This window comes from Rhinoraja longicauda, chromosome 33 (genome assembly GCF_053455715.1).
Source record: "Rhinoraja longicauda isolate Sanriku21f chromosome 33, sRhiLon1.1, whole genome shotgun sequence".
In the NCBI taxonomy this organism is placed as follows: domain Eukaryota; kingdom Metazoa; phylum Chordata; class Chondrichthyes; order Rajiformes; family Arhynchobatidae; genus Rhinoraja; species Rhinoraja longicauda.
Window position 1 is genome coordinate 24,440,315 of NC_135985.1, and position 17,348 is coordinate 24,457,662.

The following is a 17,348-nucleotide window of genomic DNA, read 5'->3' on the forward strand; positions in this document are numbered from 1 at the left end:
GTAAGAGAACATTTCACGCTGCATCACAGGAGCAAAGCCTAACACAAAAAGGTTGACCAAACACTTGAATGAAGGAGACACAAAGTACTGGAGTAAATCAGCGAGTCAGGCAGCATCTCTGGAGAACCTGGATAGGTGATGTTTTGGGTTGAGACCTTTCCTCAGAATTTTGATTGGAAAAGGCCAAATGCATATCGATAATTAGCTTTACTTCACAATTCAATGAAGGTGTGAAATTGTAGTTGTAATAGTTCAAACAACATAATGGAGCAGGGCATCCCTTCCAGAGTGTGAAAGTTGCTGCTTGTTGGAAAGGGATACAGCACTGAAACAGGCCCGGCAGCCCATCCAGTTTCGGGTCACCATCTATTAATACTGGTTTATCCTCCGCACATTCCAATCAACTCCCCCTGGATCCTACACTGGCAATTTACAGCGGCCAGCGTAGGAGGATGTGGGAGGATACCGGAGCAGCAAGAGGAAACTGGTGCGGTTACAGTCACAGGGAGAACGTGCAAACTCCGCACAGATACGACCTGAACTTGGGATCAAACCCGGGTCTCTGATGCTGTGAGGGAGCGGCTCCACCAGCTGCCAGGTGCAGTGCTCTTTGTTCCAGCATCGCCCCTTGCACGGTTGGTCGTCTGTAGAGAGGACAGCTCGCAGTGGCACTGGGTACCTGGCTAATCGGTCTGATTACAGGCACTTGAGTAATTATCTGCCCCAATAGACTGACTGAGTCCCGCCACATGTTTAGTCCCATCCCACTGAGTCACTTCCCTTCTCTTTAGTGAGATTGTCACTGTCGTTGTAATGTTTAGGGCGGCACGGTGGTGCAACGGTAGAGCTGCTACCTCACGGTGCCCGAGACCCGGGTTTGATCCTGACCTCAGTTGCTGCCTGTGCGGAGTTTGCTCGTTTTCCCTGTGAATGGGTGGGTTTCCTGCAGGTGCTCCGGTTTCTTCCCACATCCCAAAGATGTGCGTGTTTGACGGTTTGTGTCTGAAGAAGGGTCTTGACCCGAAACGTCACCTACATCTTTTCTGCAGAGATGCTGCCTGACCTGCTGAGTTACTCCAGCATTTTGTGTCTGTCTTCGGGTTTGAAGGTTAATTGGCTTCTGTAAATTGCCCTGGTGTACGGAGAGTGAGAAAGTGGGATGACATAAAACTAGTGTGAAGGTGCGATCGATGGTCAGTGGAGACTCGGTGAACTGAAGAGCCTGTTTGTGTAAGAAAATAACTGCAGATGCTGGTACAAATCGATTTATTCACAAAATGCTGGAGTAACTCAGCAGGTCAGGCAGCATCTCGGGAGAGAAGGAATGGGTGACGTTTCGGGTCGAGACCCTACTTCAGACTGATGTCAGGGGAGGGACAAAGGAAGGATATAGGTGGAAACAGGAAGATAGAGGGAGATCTGGGAAGGAGGAGGGGAAGGGAGGGACAGAGGAATTATCTAAAGTTGGAAAAGTCGATGTTCTAGATGTCAACTTATTTACATCGGCGAAACCAAGCGCAGGCTCGGCGATTGCTTCGCTGAACACCTGCGCTCGGTCCGCATTAACCAAACTGATCTCCCGGTGACCGAGCACTTCAACTCCCCCTCCCATTCCCAGTCTGACCTTTCTGTCATTGGCCTCCTCCAGTGCCATAGTGAGGCCCACCGGAAATTGGAGGAACAGCACCTCATATTTCGCCTGGGCAGTTTGTAGCCCAGTGGTATGAACATCGACTTCTCCAACTTTAGATAGTTCCTCTGTCCCTCCCTTCCCCTCCTCCTTCCCAGTTCTCCCTCTGTCTTCCTGTCTCCACCTATATCCTTCCTTTGTCCAGCCCCCCTGACATCAGTCTGAAGAAGGGTCTCGACCCGAAACGTCGCCCATTCCTTCTCTCCCGAGATGCTGCCTGACCTGCTGAGTTACTCCAGTATTTTGTGAATAAAGCCTGTTTTGTGTGCTGCATCTCTAGACGATGCAATGACCAAACCATTCAGCTCATTGATGACTCTGGCCATGGTGATGTGTCTCTCCCTTCAGGCTGCACGGCCTTTGGCTGGATGACTCTTCAGGGGAAGAAGAGCAGTGGTACAGACCTGCACAGCAAGACGGCAGCCACGGTGGGGATCAGCCGGGAACACGCCAAGATCTTCAATTACGGCCGGATTTACGGTGCCGGGCAGCCCTTTGCCGAGCGGCTGCTCATGCAGTTCAACCACCGGCTGACACCGCAAGAAACGGAGGAGAAAGCGCGGCAGATGTACGCGGCTACGAAGGGCATTCGCAGGTCAGGTCTACACGTGCCACCTACCCTCAGATAGAGACACGTTACTGTCACATGTACCGTGAATGTGCAGTGAAATTCCTTGTCTTCACATACACAGCGCATTCAAGGTTACAAAAGTACTCTTAAATATTGTTGGTCTTCGCTTTTCTCCACCCCCCCCCATCCCACGCCGAGCCCCCTGTGTTCCCCGCAATGCTGCCCGTCCACCTCAGCCCCCAGGGACACTGACCTCGATGTTCCACATCCCCCCTCATTATCAGCGGCGTGCTTCTCATCAATATGGGCCAAAAGCAGGCTGGTGGAACTGGTGTAAGTGGGGCATCTTGGTCGGTGTACAGTAAGCTAGCTCAGATGAAGGGTTTGTTTCCATGCAAGTATGCCTCTGTGACTATGACTCCACGATTGTATCCTCGTCTGGGCCCTGCACGTTTAAATGCCATCCTGCATCTGGAACAAGCTGTCCTGGTTTTCCCAGATGAACAATGTCCACAGCTTGTCCAGCCCTCCAATACAGATCCTCAGACACACTGAGGTGCATCCTCAGAGCACACGAGCACAATCCCCGGCTAACAAAGACTCTGCACTCTGAGAATTCAGATATTTACTTTAAAATTTAGGCAATCGCTTAACGTTTGTGGGTTGGCAAGTTGCCTTCGTTTTCCACAAAGGGCAAACAAGTCCGCTGAAATTTTCAGCCCAAGTAGTAATCTGATGGGGAAAGATCAAATAACTGCAAAGATGACCAAGTCCGGAGGACATAGGTTTAAGGTGAGATGGGGATAGATTTTCTCGGATCCTGACGGGTAATTTTTTCACTCAAAGGGTGGTGGGTGTATGGAACGAGGTGCCGGAGGAGGTAGTTGAGGCAGGTACTATCGTAACGTTTAAGAAAGATTTGGACAGGTACATGGATAGGATAGGTTTGGAGGGATATGGGCCAAATGCAGGCAGGTAGGACAAGTGTAGATGGGACATGTTGGCTGGTGTGGGCAGATTGGGCCGAAGGGCCTGTTTCCACGCTGTAAGACTCTCTGACTAGTTCAAGGTACAGCCAAAATGAAGAGGGGCCTAATTGATCGATTGGATTATAGCATGGAATCAGGCCCTTTGACCAACGAGTCTACCCCGGTCATCGATCACCCGTGCAGGCTAGTTCTATATAAGCCCACTTTCTCATCAACTCCCTACACACGAGGGGTAAGTTGCAGAAACCTACAAACCCGCACTTCTCTGTGACGTGGGAGGGAACTGGAGCACCCGGCAGAAACCCATGCGATCACAGGGAGGATGTTCACATTTTGTTCACCAGTTCAGGTCAGGAGTGAGCCTGGGTCTCTGGCGCAGTGAGGCAGCAGCTCGACCTGCTGCACCACTGTGTCACCCTGGCCAAGGAGTTATTGCGATCTCGTTACTTACTACTGTAACTTTTAAAGAAGTATAAACGGAGGTGATGGAGCCGGAGTTGATCGGTGGTTTTGTCTTGGACCAGGTGTGTGCTCTCAGAAGATGGGGAGTGGCTGGTGAGGGAAATGGGAATCTCCGTGGAGAGAGCGGAAAACGGAACTGTGTCTGCCGCTGATGCAAAGAAAATCCAACGGGAGGCTGCAAAAAGGTCAGTGCGCTTTGTGAAACTCCTCACCCATGCAACAAGGTAAAAATAACTCGATATAAATACACCTTGCAAGCTGTCTGCAACATTTCTAATTAACTCAGTCGATGCCATTTGTACCTTTTCAGTAGATGACGACTTTCAGTAGATTTACAGAAGCCACTGTAGCCTGATTGACAGGTAGTGTATTAGACAATAGACAATAGACAATAGGTGCAGGAGTAGGCCATTCAGCCCTTCGAGCCAGCACCGCCATTCAATGCGATCATGGCTGATCACTCTCAATCAGTACCCCGTTCCTGCCTTCTCCCCATACCCCCTCACTCCGCTATCCTTAAGAGCTCTATCCAGCTCTCTCTTGAAAGCATCCAACGAACTGGCCTCCACTGCCTTCTGAGGCAGAGAATTCCACACCTTCACCACTCTGTGACTGCAGGGAAGTGCTGCTTCTCGAATTCATCTTCGCCCTTTATTTGCTCCCCAGCAGAGGACAATGATGATGAAGCCGCGAGCAAGGATTATCCCAGCTCTGCAGCAGGAATTGAAATTCCAATTAAAGTCCGAACATTGAGCCAGCAAAGCAGTCCCTGCAGTGACTGAGATCAGTATCACACTTGCTTACAAGAGCAGGTTAGCACCTGAGAATGCTGCAGTGAATGACTTTCCCCCTGACAATGAAAGCCTTTCCATCTACAAGGCGGAGTGTGATGGAATCCCTGCTGCATCCTGAAATGAGCTCGGGTCCAGCAATGCCTGAGTGGTGAAACTATCCCAAACAAAACAGATTCAAAATAACCCCAAAGTGCCCTAACCATAAAGTTTCGTCTGAAGATCGACACACAAAATGCTCAGCGGGACAAGTAGCATCTCTGGAGAGAAGGAATGGGTGAAGTCTGAAGGAAGGTTTCGACCCGAAATGTCACCCATTCCTTCTCTCCAGAAAAGCTGCCTGACCCGTTGAGTTACAGTTTGTGTCTTATCTTCAATGTAAACCAGCATCTGCAGTTCCTTTCTTCACATTTCGTCTGGAAGCAGCACCTCGCTTGGTAACGTACATTCGTATCTGTACGTACTCAGATTGTGGCACTTGGATCCACAGTTTTCCGACTTGATGGAGTTGGAGGATTGTGAGATGGCCTCCAGCTCTGAGCTCGGTTCTGTAGCTATAAAGGCTGTGACTGGAGGCAGCATAACCTGAATCAGCAGGTAGCACCACTGAATGGTGGGGTGGAGACTTGTACAACCTGAAGCACCATCTGTCAATTCCTTCCACAGATGCTGTCCGCCCCTCTAGAGTTACTCTAGCACTTTGTGTTTTACTGTGACTTGAGGGTTCAATACTGTCAGGTTATGACATCATGAGTGACTGTTTCTGTTCAAAGCCAAATTTGCTGATCTTAGGTTAGGCCTTTTTTAGTTTAGTAAGTTTATTTTATTGTCACGTGTACCGAAGTTCAGTGAAAAGCTTTTGTTGCGTGCTAACCAGTCAGCAGAAAGACAACACATGATTACAATGGTGCCGTTCACAGTGTGCAGATACCTGATAAAGGGAATAACGTTTAGAGCAAGATAAAGGCAGTAAAGTCCAATTAAAGATAGTACGTGGATAGGAAAGGCTGAGGGGACTAGAGTGATTTGGTCTGTAAGTACACAGTTTAGTTTAGTTTAGAGATACAGCATGGAAACAGGCCCTTCGGCCCACTGGGTCCGCGCCGACCAGCGATCCCCGCACATTAACACTATCCTACACCCACTAGGGACAATTTTTACATTTACCAAGCCAATTAACCTACAAACCTATACGTCTTTGGAGTGTGGGAGGAAACCGAAGATCTCAGAGAAAACCTACGCAGATCACGGGGAGAACATACAAACAGCACCCGTAGTCGGGATCGAACTCGGGACTCCAACGCTGCATTCGCTGTAAGGCAGCAATTCTACCGCAACGCCACCGTGACCGCCCTAACTTGATTAATGCATCCGTCGTACAGAACAGAAACAGGCCCCTCGGCCCAGCTCGTCCATGCCGATTAGGATATCCTATCTGAGTTAGTCTCATTTGCCTGCGTTTGTCCCATGTCCCTCGAAACCTTTCCTATCCATGTACATGTCCAAGCGTCTTTTAATTGCTGTTGTAGTTACGGCCTCAACTACCTCCTCTCGCTGCGTAGTACATAGATCATAAAACAGTACAGTGTAGGAACAGGCACTTTGGCTCACCATGTCTCTGCTGAACATGATACCAAGATAAACCAACCTCGTCTGCCTGCATATGAGCCACATCCATCCATATCCATGTGCCTGTCCAAAAGCCTCTTCTAAATCACTATTGGATGTGGCTCAACCATCTCCCCAGGCAGCCCGTTCCAGGCATCTACCACCCTCTGTGTAAAAGGACACTTTCCCCACACACCTTAAAGCTATGCTTCTAAGGATATGGCCTTCATATTTCCATGCTGGGAAAAAAGATTCTGACTGTCAACCCTATTTATGTGCCTCTATATACTTTTATCAGGTCTCCCAGTGGCTAATCCAGGCATCATTCTGGTAACTTGTTCTGCGCCCTCTACAAAGCCTTCACATCCTTCCAGCACTGGAGCAACCAGAACTGCACACAATACTCCAAATACGGCCGAACCCAAGTCCTAGAAAGCTGCACCATGTCTTCCCGACTCATATACTCAATACCCTGGCCTCTGAAAGCCAGCACCCCATTTGTCTTCTATACCACGCTATCTACTTGTGTTACCACTCTCTGGGAGTAGTTGAGTTGCTGGAGTTATAGCAGAGGTATTGGTCCAGACTAGTCAGAGAATGGAAGCTGAAGTAATGAAATATGTAGTGAAAGGGTTGTGGTTGTAACATGAACTGTGATTGTACTCCAATGTACTTCAAGGAATGAAGGAGCTGGTCAGGTGTATTGTTCCCCAGAGCAGTGGGCAGTACAGTGGTGCAGCAGTAGGGTCACTGCTTCGTTGTGCCAGAGACCCAGGTTCACTTCTGTCTTCGGGTACTGTCTGTGTGGAGTTTGCACGTTCTCCCCGTGACCGCGTGGATTTCCTCCAGGGGCTCCGGCTTCCTCCCACATCCCAGACGTGCTGGTTTGCAGGTGAATTAGTTTCTGTAAATTGCCCCAATTATGGAAGATGCAAATGTGGGGGATAACGCAGAACTAGTGTGAACTCTGATCGCTGGTCGACATGGACTCGGTGGACCGGACAGCCAGTTTCCACGTTGTATCTCTAAACTAAACCATTAATTCCACTCAGTATGTGGGTGATGCCAGCAGAGACTATGACATTAATGATTATAATTAGTGAGGGTGTCAAGGGTTATAGGGAAAAGGCAGGCTAATGGGGTTGAGAGGGGAAAAATAGATCAGCCATGATTGAATGGCAGCGTAGACTTGATGGGCCGATTGACCTTATTCTGCTCCTAGAACTCATGAATTTATATGGTAAAAAAAATGTTTTAACTGTTGAACAGTCCTAAAACATTATTTTTAACACTCGAACTGTGTAGGTCCAATGGTGCTAAATGGAACGTTGTGAAGCAGCGAGTCTGGAATGGAGGTACAGAGTCCGAAATGTTTAACAAACTGGAATGCATCGCCACGTCACCACGTCCCCGCACACCTGTACTGGACTGCTGCATCAGTAGAGCTCTTGAACCAGGTGCAGTTGGACATGAGGTATGGCTGACCCTTTCCATCTAGTTTACACTCCTAGAGATGGAACACCTAGAATCTTGAGAATAAGCAGAAGTCAGGGAGTATGGGGCGAAGGCAGGAACGGGGTACTGATTGAGAATGAACAGCCATGATCACATTGAATTGTGGTGCTGGCACGAAGGGTCGAATTGCCTACTCCTGCACCTATTGTCTATTGAAATGTTATTATTGTATTTAACTGCTCCCAATCTCCATTCCTTAAAAACCAAATGAGGAATCATCTAAATATTACCATCCCAGCTCCCGTCTCCTATTCCTTGCATCCTTGATGATGTTGTGTGTTATAGACTTGGCCCTCTCCAGGGAAAATACACAAGAGTGCTGCAGTAACTCAACGGATCAGGCAGCATCTCTGGAGAAAAAGGATGGGTAACGTTTCGGGTCGGGACACTTCTTCAGACAGTCTGAAGATGGGTCCCACCTGAAAAGCGAGCAGCAGCCTTATGGGAATGGATGCTGCAAAATAGTCGGTTACAATAGACAATAAGTGCAGGAGGAGACCATTTGGCCCTTCGAGCCAGCACCGCCATTCACCGTGCTCAAGGGTGATCATCCACAATCAGTACCCCGTTCCTGCCTTCCCCCCATCATATCCCTTCACTCCGCTATCATTAAAAGCTCTATCTAACTCTCTCTTGAAAGCATTCAGGGAATTGGCCTCCACTGCCTTCTGAGGCAGAGTTCCAGTTTCACAACTCTCTGAGTGAAAAGGTTTTTCCTCATCTCCGTTCTAAATGGCCTACCCCTTATTCTTAAACTGTGGCCTCCTGCCCTCCTACTATACGACCACATCTTGACCCAGACTCGTTACCACAGCCACATCTGCTTCCTGCCCTCTTAAACTGTGGCCTCTGGTTCGGGACTCCCCCAACATCGGGAACGTTTCCTGTGTCTAGCGTGTCCAATCCCTTAATAATCTTATGTTTCAATAAGATCCCCTCTCATCCTTCTAAATTCCAGAGTATACAAGCCCAGTCACTCCAGTCTTTCAACATACGACAGTCCCGCCATTCCGGGAATTAACCTCATGAACCTACGCTGCACGCCCTCAATATTAAGAATGTCATTCCTCAAATTTGGAGACCAAAACTCCAGGTGTGGTCTCACTAGGGCCCTGTACAATACTCCAGGTGTGGTCTCACTAGGGCCCTGTACTCACCTCCTCTTGTTATGAAGTCCACCAACTACACAAACATCTTATGTCAGTCGGGTCCACAACTGAACCACATCTGATGATGAGAGGTAACCAATGATGTGCAAACTGATAGCAAACCGTACTCACGAATTGGGGCATTACCCTTTTCTTAAGAACAATCTAACAGCGCAAAAAAAAGGGACAAAGTATAAAATAACTAATGAGTAGGAAGGGGCAAGGGGGAATTGTACAAAAGGGACGGATTGCACCTTAACAGGTGGGGGACCAGCATTCTGGCAGGCAGGTTTGCCACTGCTTCACGGGTGGTTTTAAACTAAATAGGGGGGGGGGGGGGGGGGTCAAATGGGATAGTCAATGATGGAGTTAAAGGGAAAGAGAGTAAAGGGTTAGTTAATGGCCCCCAGAATTAACGGGAAAGAAAGCTCACAAAGGGATAGGAGAGTATGGCCAAGTGTAATAGGGATCGATGTGAAGGGTGAGATGAGTAAGGAATTAAAAGTATTGTATATGAATGCGTGAAGTATAAGTAAAGTAGATGAGCTTGAGGCTCAGTTAGAGGTTGGTAGATATGACATTGTGGGGATTACAGAGACGTGGCTGCAGGAGGATCGGGCATGGGGACTTAATATTCAGGGTTATGCATCCTATAGAAAGGACAGGCAGGTGGGCAGAGGCGGTGGGGTAGTTCTGCTGGTGAGGGATGAAATTCAGTCCCTTGCAAGGGGTGACATAGGGACTGACGAGGTAGAGTCACTGGATTGAGTTGAGGAATTGTAAAGGCAAGAAGACACTAATTGGTGTTATCTACAGACCCCCAAATAGTAGCCCGGATGTAGGGTGCAAGATGCAGCAGGAGTTAAAACTGGCATGTAAGAAAGGTAATGCCACTGTGGTGATGGGGGATTTCAATATGCAGGTAGACTGGGAAAATCAGGTTGGTTCTGGACCCCAGGAAAGAGAGTTTGTAGAGTGCCTCCGAGATGGATTCTTAGAGCAGCTTGTAATGGAGCCTACCAGAGAGAAGGAAATTTTGGATTTAGTGTTGTCCAATGAACCAGATTTGATAAGAGAACTCGAGGTAAAGGAACTGCTTGGAGGTAGTGATCCAAATATGAATAGATTTAAACTGCAATTTGAGAAGGAGAAGGTTAAATCGGAAGTGTCAGTGTTGCAGTTGAACAAAGGGGACTATGGAGGCATGAGAGAGGAGCTGGCCAAGGTAGACTGGAAAGGGATCCTAGCAGGAATGACGGTGGAACATCGTCAGGAATGACGGCAGGAATTTCTGGGCATAATCCGGAAGACGCAGGATCATTTCATTCCAAAAAGGAAGAAAGATTCTAAGGGGAGTAGGATGCAATCGTGGCTGACAAGGGAAGTTAGGGATGCAATAAAACTAAAAGAAAAGATGTATAACACAGCAAAGAGTAGCCGGAAGCTAGTGGATTGGGAAACTTTCATAGGACAACAGAAGGTAACAAAACGGGCTGAAAACATGAAGTACGAGGGGAAACTGGCCAAGAATATAAAGGACAGTAAAAGCTTCTTTAGATATGTTAAGAGAAAAAGAGTAGCAAAATCAAATGTGGGCCCCCTGAAGGCAGACACGGGCGAAATTATTATGGGTAACAAGGAAATGGCAGAAGAGTTGAACAGGTACTTCGGATCTGTCTTCACTGAGGAAGACACAAACAATCTCCCAGATGTATTGGAGGACAGAGGATCTAGGGGGGTAGAGGAACTGAAAGAAATTTTCATTAGGTGAGAAATAGTATTGGGTAGACTAATGGGACTGAAGGATGATAAATCCCCTGGGCCTGATGGTCTGCATCCCAGGGTCCTCAGGGAGGTGGCTCTAGAAATAGTGGACGCATTGATGATCATTTTCCAATGTTCAATAGATTCAGGATCAGTTCCTGTGGATTGGAGGATAGCTAATGTTATCCCACTTTTCAAGAAAGGAGTGAGAGAGAAAACAGGGAATTACAGACCAGTTAGCCTGACTTCGGTGGCGGGAAAGATGCTGGAGTCAATTATTAAAGAGGTAATAACGGTGCCTTTGGATAGCAGTAAAAGGATAAGTCCAAGTCAGCATGGATTTATGAAAGGGAAATCATGCTTGACTAATCTTCTGGAATTTTTTGAGGATGTGCCAAATCACGATGGATTTAAGAGAGAGTTAGATAGAACTCTAGGGGCTAGCCTAATCGAGGGATATGGGAGAAGGCAGGCACGGGTTACTGATTGGGGACGATCAGCCATGATCACAATGAATGGCAGTGCTGGCTCGAAGGGCCAAGTGGCCTCCTCCTGCACCTATTTTCGATGAACTGCAGATGCTGGTTTAAACTGAAATAGACACAAAATGCTGGAGTAACTCAGCAGGAGAGGTGGCATCTCCAGAGAGGAGGGGGTGACGTTTCGGGTCGAGACCCTTCTTCAGAGGTTTTGAAGTTTCTTCAAAACTTGGAAAACGAATGATTCCCAGAGTCGTGAAGAAAACTCAATCAAGATCAAGACTAAATCCTGCCATTGAGACTGGCCAGTTCAGAGTGGTACAAAAATACACCCACTTAGACTACCCATAACCGTGACCACTCATACAGGGCCCAGACCATTGCTGGTGTGGTGCAGGGGGATATTGACCTTGCGTACAAGGCATGGAAAACTTGGAAAATGCATTCCTCTTCTAGTGTTCCTAATCGGGAATAATTGCATGTAAATTGTAAATGAAATCCGTCTTGGCAGTGTTGTGATATTGCAGGGACTACTTTGTTTGCCTGTGTAGTAACGTGTATATAAGAGAATGAGGTGATTAGGTGGGCACTCTGGTTCCAGGTGGCCATGGAATAAACAGCCTGGATTTAAGCTCCAGCATTATAACCTTTTAAACACATGTACTTGTGGTCTGTCCAGAGTCATAACTAAGGTACAACAGATACCGGACCACAAAGTACAACAGGTAGCATCATCACCAGATCCAATTATTTTTACTCTGGCTGACTAGAGAATTAGATAAAGCCAAAGTAATAAAATTCATGCTCATGACGTGCATTTGGAACTAGTTCTGACCACGTAACACTGAACCTTCCTCTTCACAGTTCATGACCAGCCGTGTGAATTGGGCGGTGCAGAGTTCAGCTGTTGATTACCTGCATCTGATGTTGGTGTCCATGAAGTGGCTCTTTGAGGAATTCAACATTGATGGCAGATTCTGCATCAGTATTCACGATGAGGTCCGTTACTTAGTGAATAGTGAGGACAGATATCGAGCTGCACTGGCATTGCATATTACTAACCTCCTCACACGGTAAGGACTTTTGTTGGTTACTTTCACTTTAAGAAAGTCAAGAGTGTTTTTAGTCTTTGTCACTTACTCCACCAATCTACCAAGCAAACACTCCTCCCCCCCCCCCCCTCACATGTGTTCACCTACCACTTGGCTACAACGCAACAATAAGTCTTACGCAGCAGCACAACAGGCCTGAACACGCAATATACACAAATATATAGTCATTGAAAAAGTTCAATAAATTAATAACCACAAGACATGTGCAAAAAAAGCCCTGAAGTATCAAACGCAGTTCATAATTAAGGTTAGCGTCGTGTTCAAGAGCCGGATGGTTAATGGGAAGATAGACACAAAATGCTGGAGTAACTCAGCGGGTCAGGCAGCATCTCTGGAGAAAATAGGTGACGTTTTGGGTCAAAACTCTTCTTGTTGGGAAGAAGCTGTTCTTGAATCTAGTGGTCATGGTTTTCAGGCTCCGAGACTTTCTTGCTGATGGTAGAGAGAATGGAAGCGTGACCAGGGTGGTGTGGGTCTTTGATTTCACAAAACAAAACTCCAGTGCCATATAGGAAGGAACTGCAGATGCAGGTTTAAACCGAAGATAGACACTAAAAGCTGGAGTAACTCAGCGGGTCAGACAGCATCTCTGGAGAAAAGTAATAGGTGATGTATCAGGTTGATACCCTTCTTCAGGCTGAGAGTCAGGAGACAGGGAAACGAGAGATATCGATGGTGATATAGAACAATATGCAAATAAGTAATGATGATAAAGGAAACAGGCCATTGTTCGCTGTGGACTAGGTGAAAACGTGTTACAGGCATTGAGACTCAAGAAGACAACTTTGAAGCTGGTACGACTTGGACAGGGGAGGGATAGAGAGCTCCAGTGCTGAGCTGAGCAACACAGCTCTATTTTTGTGTTTTTAATGCCTCTGACCAAAATCCCGACCACATGCATAAATCCGAGAAATGCTTGTGCAAATTGCAACGGATTAGATTTTATTGTTTTATTACCCCTCGGTTACCTTGTATACCTTTTATACTAAATATGAAGAATAATCAGAGAATACTTTGTTCCCATGAAAAGGTATTTCAAGAATCAGCACTATCAAGCCAGGAAGTCAAAAGTGGGAGGTTCAGGCAGATGAAATAATTTTAATGTTTGACAAGAAGAAATTTTAAAATGCTCTAATGTGCATTTAATGGAATATTGTAAAGTGACCCGCACTAATAGTGAATCACAATTTTCCAAATTTCTAGCTGCATGTTTGCCCACAAGCTTGAGATGCAGGACCTGCCACAGTCCGTGGCATTCTTCAGCACGGTGGACATTGATCATTGCCTGAGGAAAGAAGTGACGATGGATTGCCAGACCCCATCTAATACTGCCGGGCTGCAGAAACGATATGGGATCCCACCAGGTGAGTTTAGTTTAGAGATGTAGCGCGGAAACAGTCCCTTCGGCCCACCGAGTCCACGCCGACCAGCGACCACCCCGTACACTAGCATTATCCAACATACAAGGGACAATTTACAATTTTACCAAAGCCAATTAACCAGCAAACTTGTACGTCTTTCGAGTGTGGGAGATAACTGGAGCACCGGAGAAAACGCAAGCAGGTAATGGGGAGAACGTACAAACTCTGTACAGACAGCACCTGTAGTCAGGATCCAACCCAGGTCTCTGACACTATAAGGCAGCAACTCTACCACTGCGCCACCATGCTGCAAGGTTGATAGAGTGAGAGTTGTGTAATGCGACAAAATATAAATCACTTTTCACCAAGAAATTCAACAAGTGGCTTGAGATGAGAATGAATGGATGCCTGAAAGTTGGAAGGTAAATGTTCAGGAAGGCAGAGAGGAATACTGGTGTTAAATTCAATATATTAATCTAATTTAATACGATCAGTTTTTAATTGGAATTTGAGTGCTTTTTGTAGCATTTAGTGGGATATATTGTTGCTACTTATGCTTGAGGAGGCATTTTCCAACTTAAACTAAGCCGAGTGTGTATTGCGATTTCTAAGTTTATTTAAAATATTTTTCTGAAAATGTCCATTTTAACAGCAGTGAACACCCAATAACACAATATGTGCAGCAAGTTCCTGGTTCCTGGCTCAGTAAAAGGAATCATAGAGGGTTGGCTTGATGCTTGTTTGTTTTGTGTTTACCAACATTGTCTCCATTGGACTCATTTTTAAAACTTATTATTAATGTATTTGTTCAATTTACGAGGATGTTACTGGGTCTGGAAGGTCGGATATAAGGCTGAGCTGGATCTCTCTCTTCCTGGCCCGGGGAGGCTGAGGAATAACCTCTATAGAGGTAAATCACAAGGGGGACACCAAAAGCTGGAGTAACTCAGCGGGACAGGCAGCATCACTGGATAGAAGGAATGATTTCTTTTTTGGTCGAGACCCTTCTTCAGACTAGTGAGGGAAAAGGGAAACAAGAGACATAGATGATGATGTGGAGAGATAAAGAACAATGAATGAAAGATATGCAAAAAAGTAATGATGATAAAGGAAACGAGCCATTGTTAGCTTTATGTTGGGTGAAAACAAGAAGCTGGTGCGACTTGGGTGGGGGAGGGATGGAGAGAGGGAATGCCGGGGTTACTTGAAGTTAGAGAAATCAATATTCATACCACTGGGCTGTAAGCTGCTCAATCACAAGGGGGTTGTGATCATAAGGTGAATACCCCATTCTTTCCCCTAAGCACTGGGAATCCAGCTAGCTTGTAGTCCGTTGGACTAAAGCAGCAGAGGTTGCTGCCAGGAGTTGGGTGTTTATGTGAGAGAACCACATTTTCTGGCACTTACAGGCCATGGTAGTAGTTTATTGTGGAATTGCTATTATTTCTGGTTTAATGGGCTTAACAAATCCAATAATTCTTGCAATGGAGGAAGATAATGTGGCAAACTGAAGCAGATGGCATTCTGTCTTCTCGACTATTTATATCCAATGTTTTCCTGGCTGGGATGTTTAGAATCTAGGATTGTGATCTTAAAGTAACCAATTGGCTATTCAGGGCTGCAATAAGATTTCTTTTCACCGAGAGGTAATGGATCTTTTTATAATTCTCCTCCCAAGAGAGCTGTTGCTGAGTGGATCCAAGACAGATGGTTCATAATATATTGAAGTAAAATGGCACTGAAGTAGAACAGCCAGTTATGTTGAACGGCAGAGCGGGTGCAAGTTGGCCGAAAAGCCACTACCTACTTTGTTTTAAATGTTTATTAATTCAGGGAAATAAAAGTTTTTGTGAGGAAATTTCCCTGAATGTAAAAACGCAGGAAGACACAAAATGCTGGAGTAACAGCGGGACAGGCAGCATCTCTGGAGAGAAGGAATGCAGACCTCCCAACATTTGATTTTACAAATTCAGAATTTTGATGACCAAAATTCAGAATTTCACATCAAAATTCATAATATGGCGAGTAATGGAACTTTTCAGCAAAAAAAAGTATGCACGCCAAATGCGCAAACGCGTTGTGCTACATTCATGTGTGAAAAACGACTATTATTTCCAACAGTCTGTATGTAGTTCTTGGACTCCATGTACAATGTCAGGCCTATCATGAGTATATTCTGCTATTTATAGAAAGGTTATTGAACAGAAATACTTTATACAACACAAAGAAAAAATTGTTTTGTTTTGTTTTCTCTATTTTGCTTTTTTCCTTACACAAAATGTATGACTATGTTATGAAGTTTCATTCAAAAATCCACATACCTAATTTCATTGAAGACATACTTGCTCCAGTGATCTTCAACAGCAAATCACAACAGTCCATGTCTCCCCCATCCCTCCCCACCCCACCCCCAGTCCCGACTCCCCTTTCCTCCCGCCCTCCCCCCCCCCCCCCCTCACTCCCGGCTCCCGCCCCCCCCCCCCACTCCCGCCTATTCCCTTTCCCCCATCCCCATCCCACCTTTTCCCCTACCTCCACTCCCACTCCCCCCTCCGTTCCTCGCCCCCCCCTACTTCCCCCTCCCATACCCCCACTCCCACCTCCCTTCCTCCACCCCCACTCCCCTGTCAACATCAACGGGCCTCGCGCTACGCAGCGAGGCCAGGCCAGCGGCGAGTTGGGGCCAGCGGCGAGGTTTGTGTTTTGCGGAAAGATGTGAGGTGAAATCGGAATCGCAGAAATGAAATAAGAAAGCTGAAACTTTCCGCCAAATTCGGATGGGTTGGGAGGTCTGGGAATGGGTGACGTTTCGCGTCTGAAGAAGGGTCTCGACCCGAAATGTCACCCATTCCTTCTCTCCAGAGATGCTGCCTGTCCCGCTGAGTTACTCCAGCATTTTGTGTCTACCTTCGATTTAAACCAGCATCTGCAGTTCTTTCTTACACAATGTAAAAACACAGTTGACAGAACAGATCAGGAAAGACATTCAGTGCCTGAAAAGGTCCAAATTATGCGACATGGCATGGGGGAGGCAAAGTCATGATACAAATTTAGAAACACAAGACGTGAAAGGGCCATTTTGTGCCAATGAATGGCTAATTGTGACGTGGATAAGCTATCAGTGGAAGGTGATCATGAAGGAGGGAGACAACTGTACTTCTCCGAGGAGAAAATCTCAGTAACAAATGGGAGGGATAAAACAATTAAGAACATGGAAATGACCTAGAGACTTCTCTTTAAAAAATATCTTTCTATGGTTGAACTAACTCATCAACATTTCACTAAATATATTTAGCTAACTTGAGAATTTAAATTGAATACTTTCATCCCTTCAACTCTTGGTTGAATATGATGCACATGCACAGACTAAACAAACAAATGGGCTGGCTGGTGGGAGGGCTGCAGTTCCTCTGGTCCACAATGTGCAACATAATTGACAGAGGGGCTTGTGAGAGCTGTGCAGTACCAGATGTTAATTAATTATCAGCTTTTACTCTTTGCTTTAAAAGATTAAGTGGCAGCACTTTAGTCATTATCATTTGAACCTTGCAAAATATACATCTGTGTTTTTTGGCACCATCTGTGCAAAAAAAAAAAAAAGAATTGTATAAAGTTCTGAGTCCTGGCAAATGGCCCATTTAGCAATGCCTCCCTGCAAGCACAACTTTGTGAGGATTTTTGTCAACCTCTCGAGCAGTAGATTGATACGGACTGTATCCAAGTCCAATTGTAATCCTCCCCCTGGTTCCCCAGGATGGATAGTTTTTTGCAATAGGTGATTACATATTAAACCGTTTAAAACTGGAGTACTGCAGAGGGAATCTGAGATAGAGAATGGAATATCAAACAGGATTTTTG

At 46.2% G+C, this 17,348-nt stretch overlaps 1 protein-coding gene across 1 annotated transcript in view; it reads left to right on the forward strand.

The window, feature by feature from the left end:
- Positions 1-17,348, forward strand: part of polg (polymerase (DNA directed), gamma) — a 72,234-nt gene that overhangs the window by 52,813 nt on the left and 2,073 nt on the right. Inside the window, exons 18-22 of the mRNA XM_078427198.1 lie at positions 2,039-2,285; positions 3,775-3,897; positions 7,417-7,585; positions 11,882-12,090; positions 13,333-13,493. Of these exons, the coding sequence (XP_078283324.1) occupies positions 2,039-2,285; positions 3,775-3,897; positions 7,417-7,585; positions 11,882-12,090; positions 13,333-13,493 (909 nt within the window). The remainder of the gene's footprint in view (positions 1-2,038; positions 2,286-3,774; positions 3,898-7,416; positions 7,586-11,881; positions 12,091-13,332; positions 13,494-17,348) is intronic.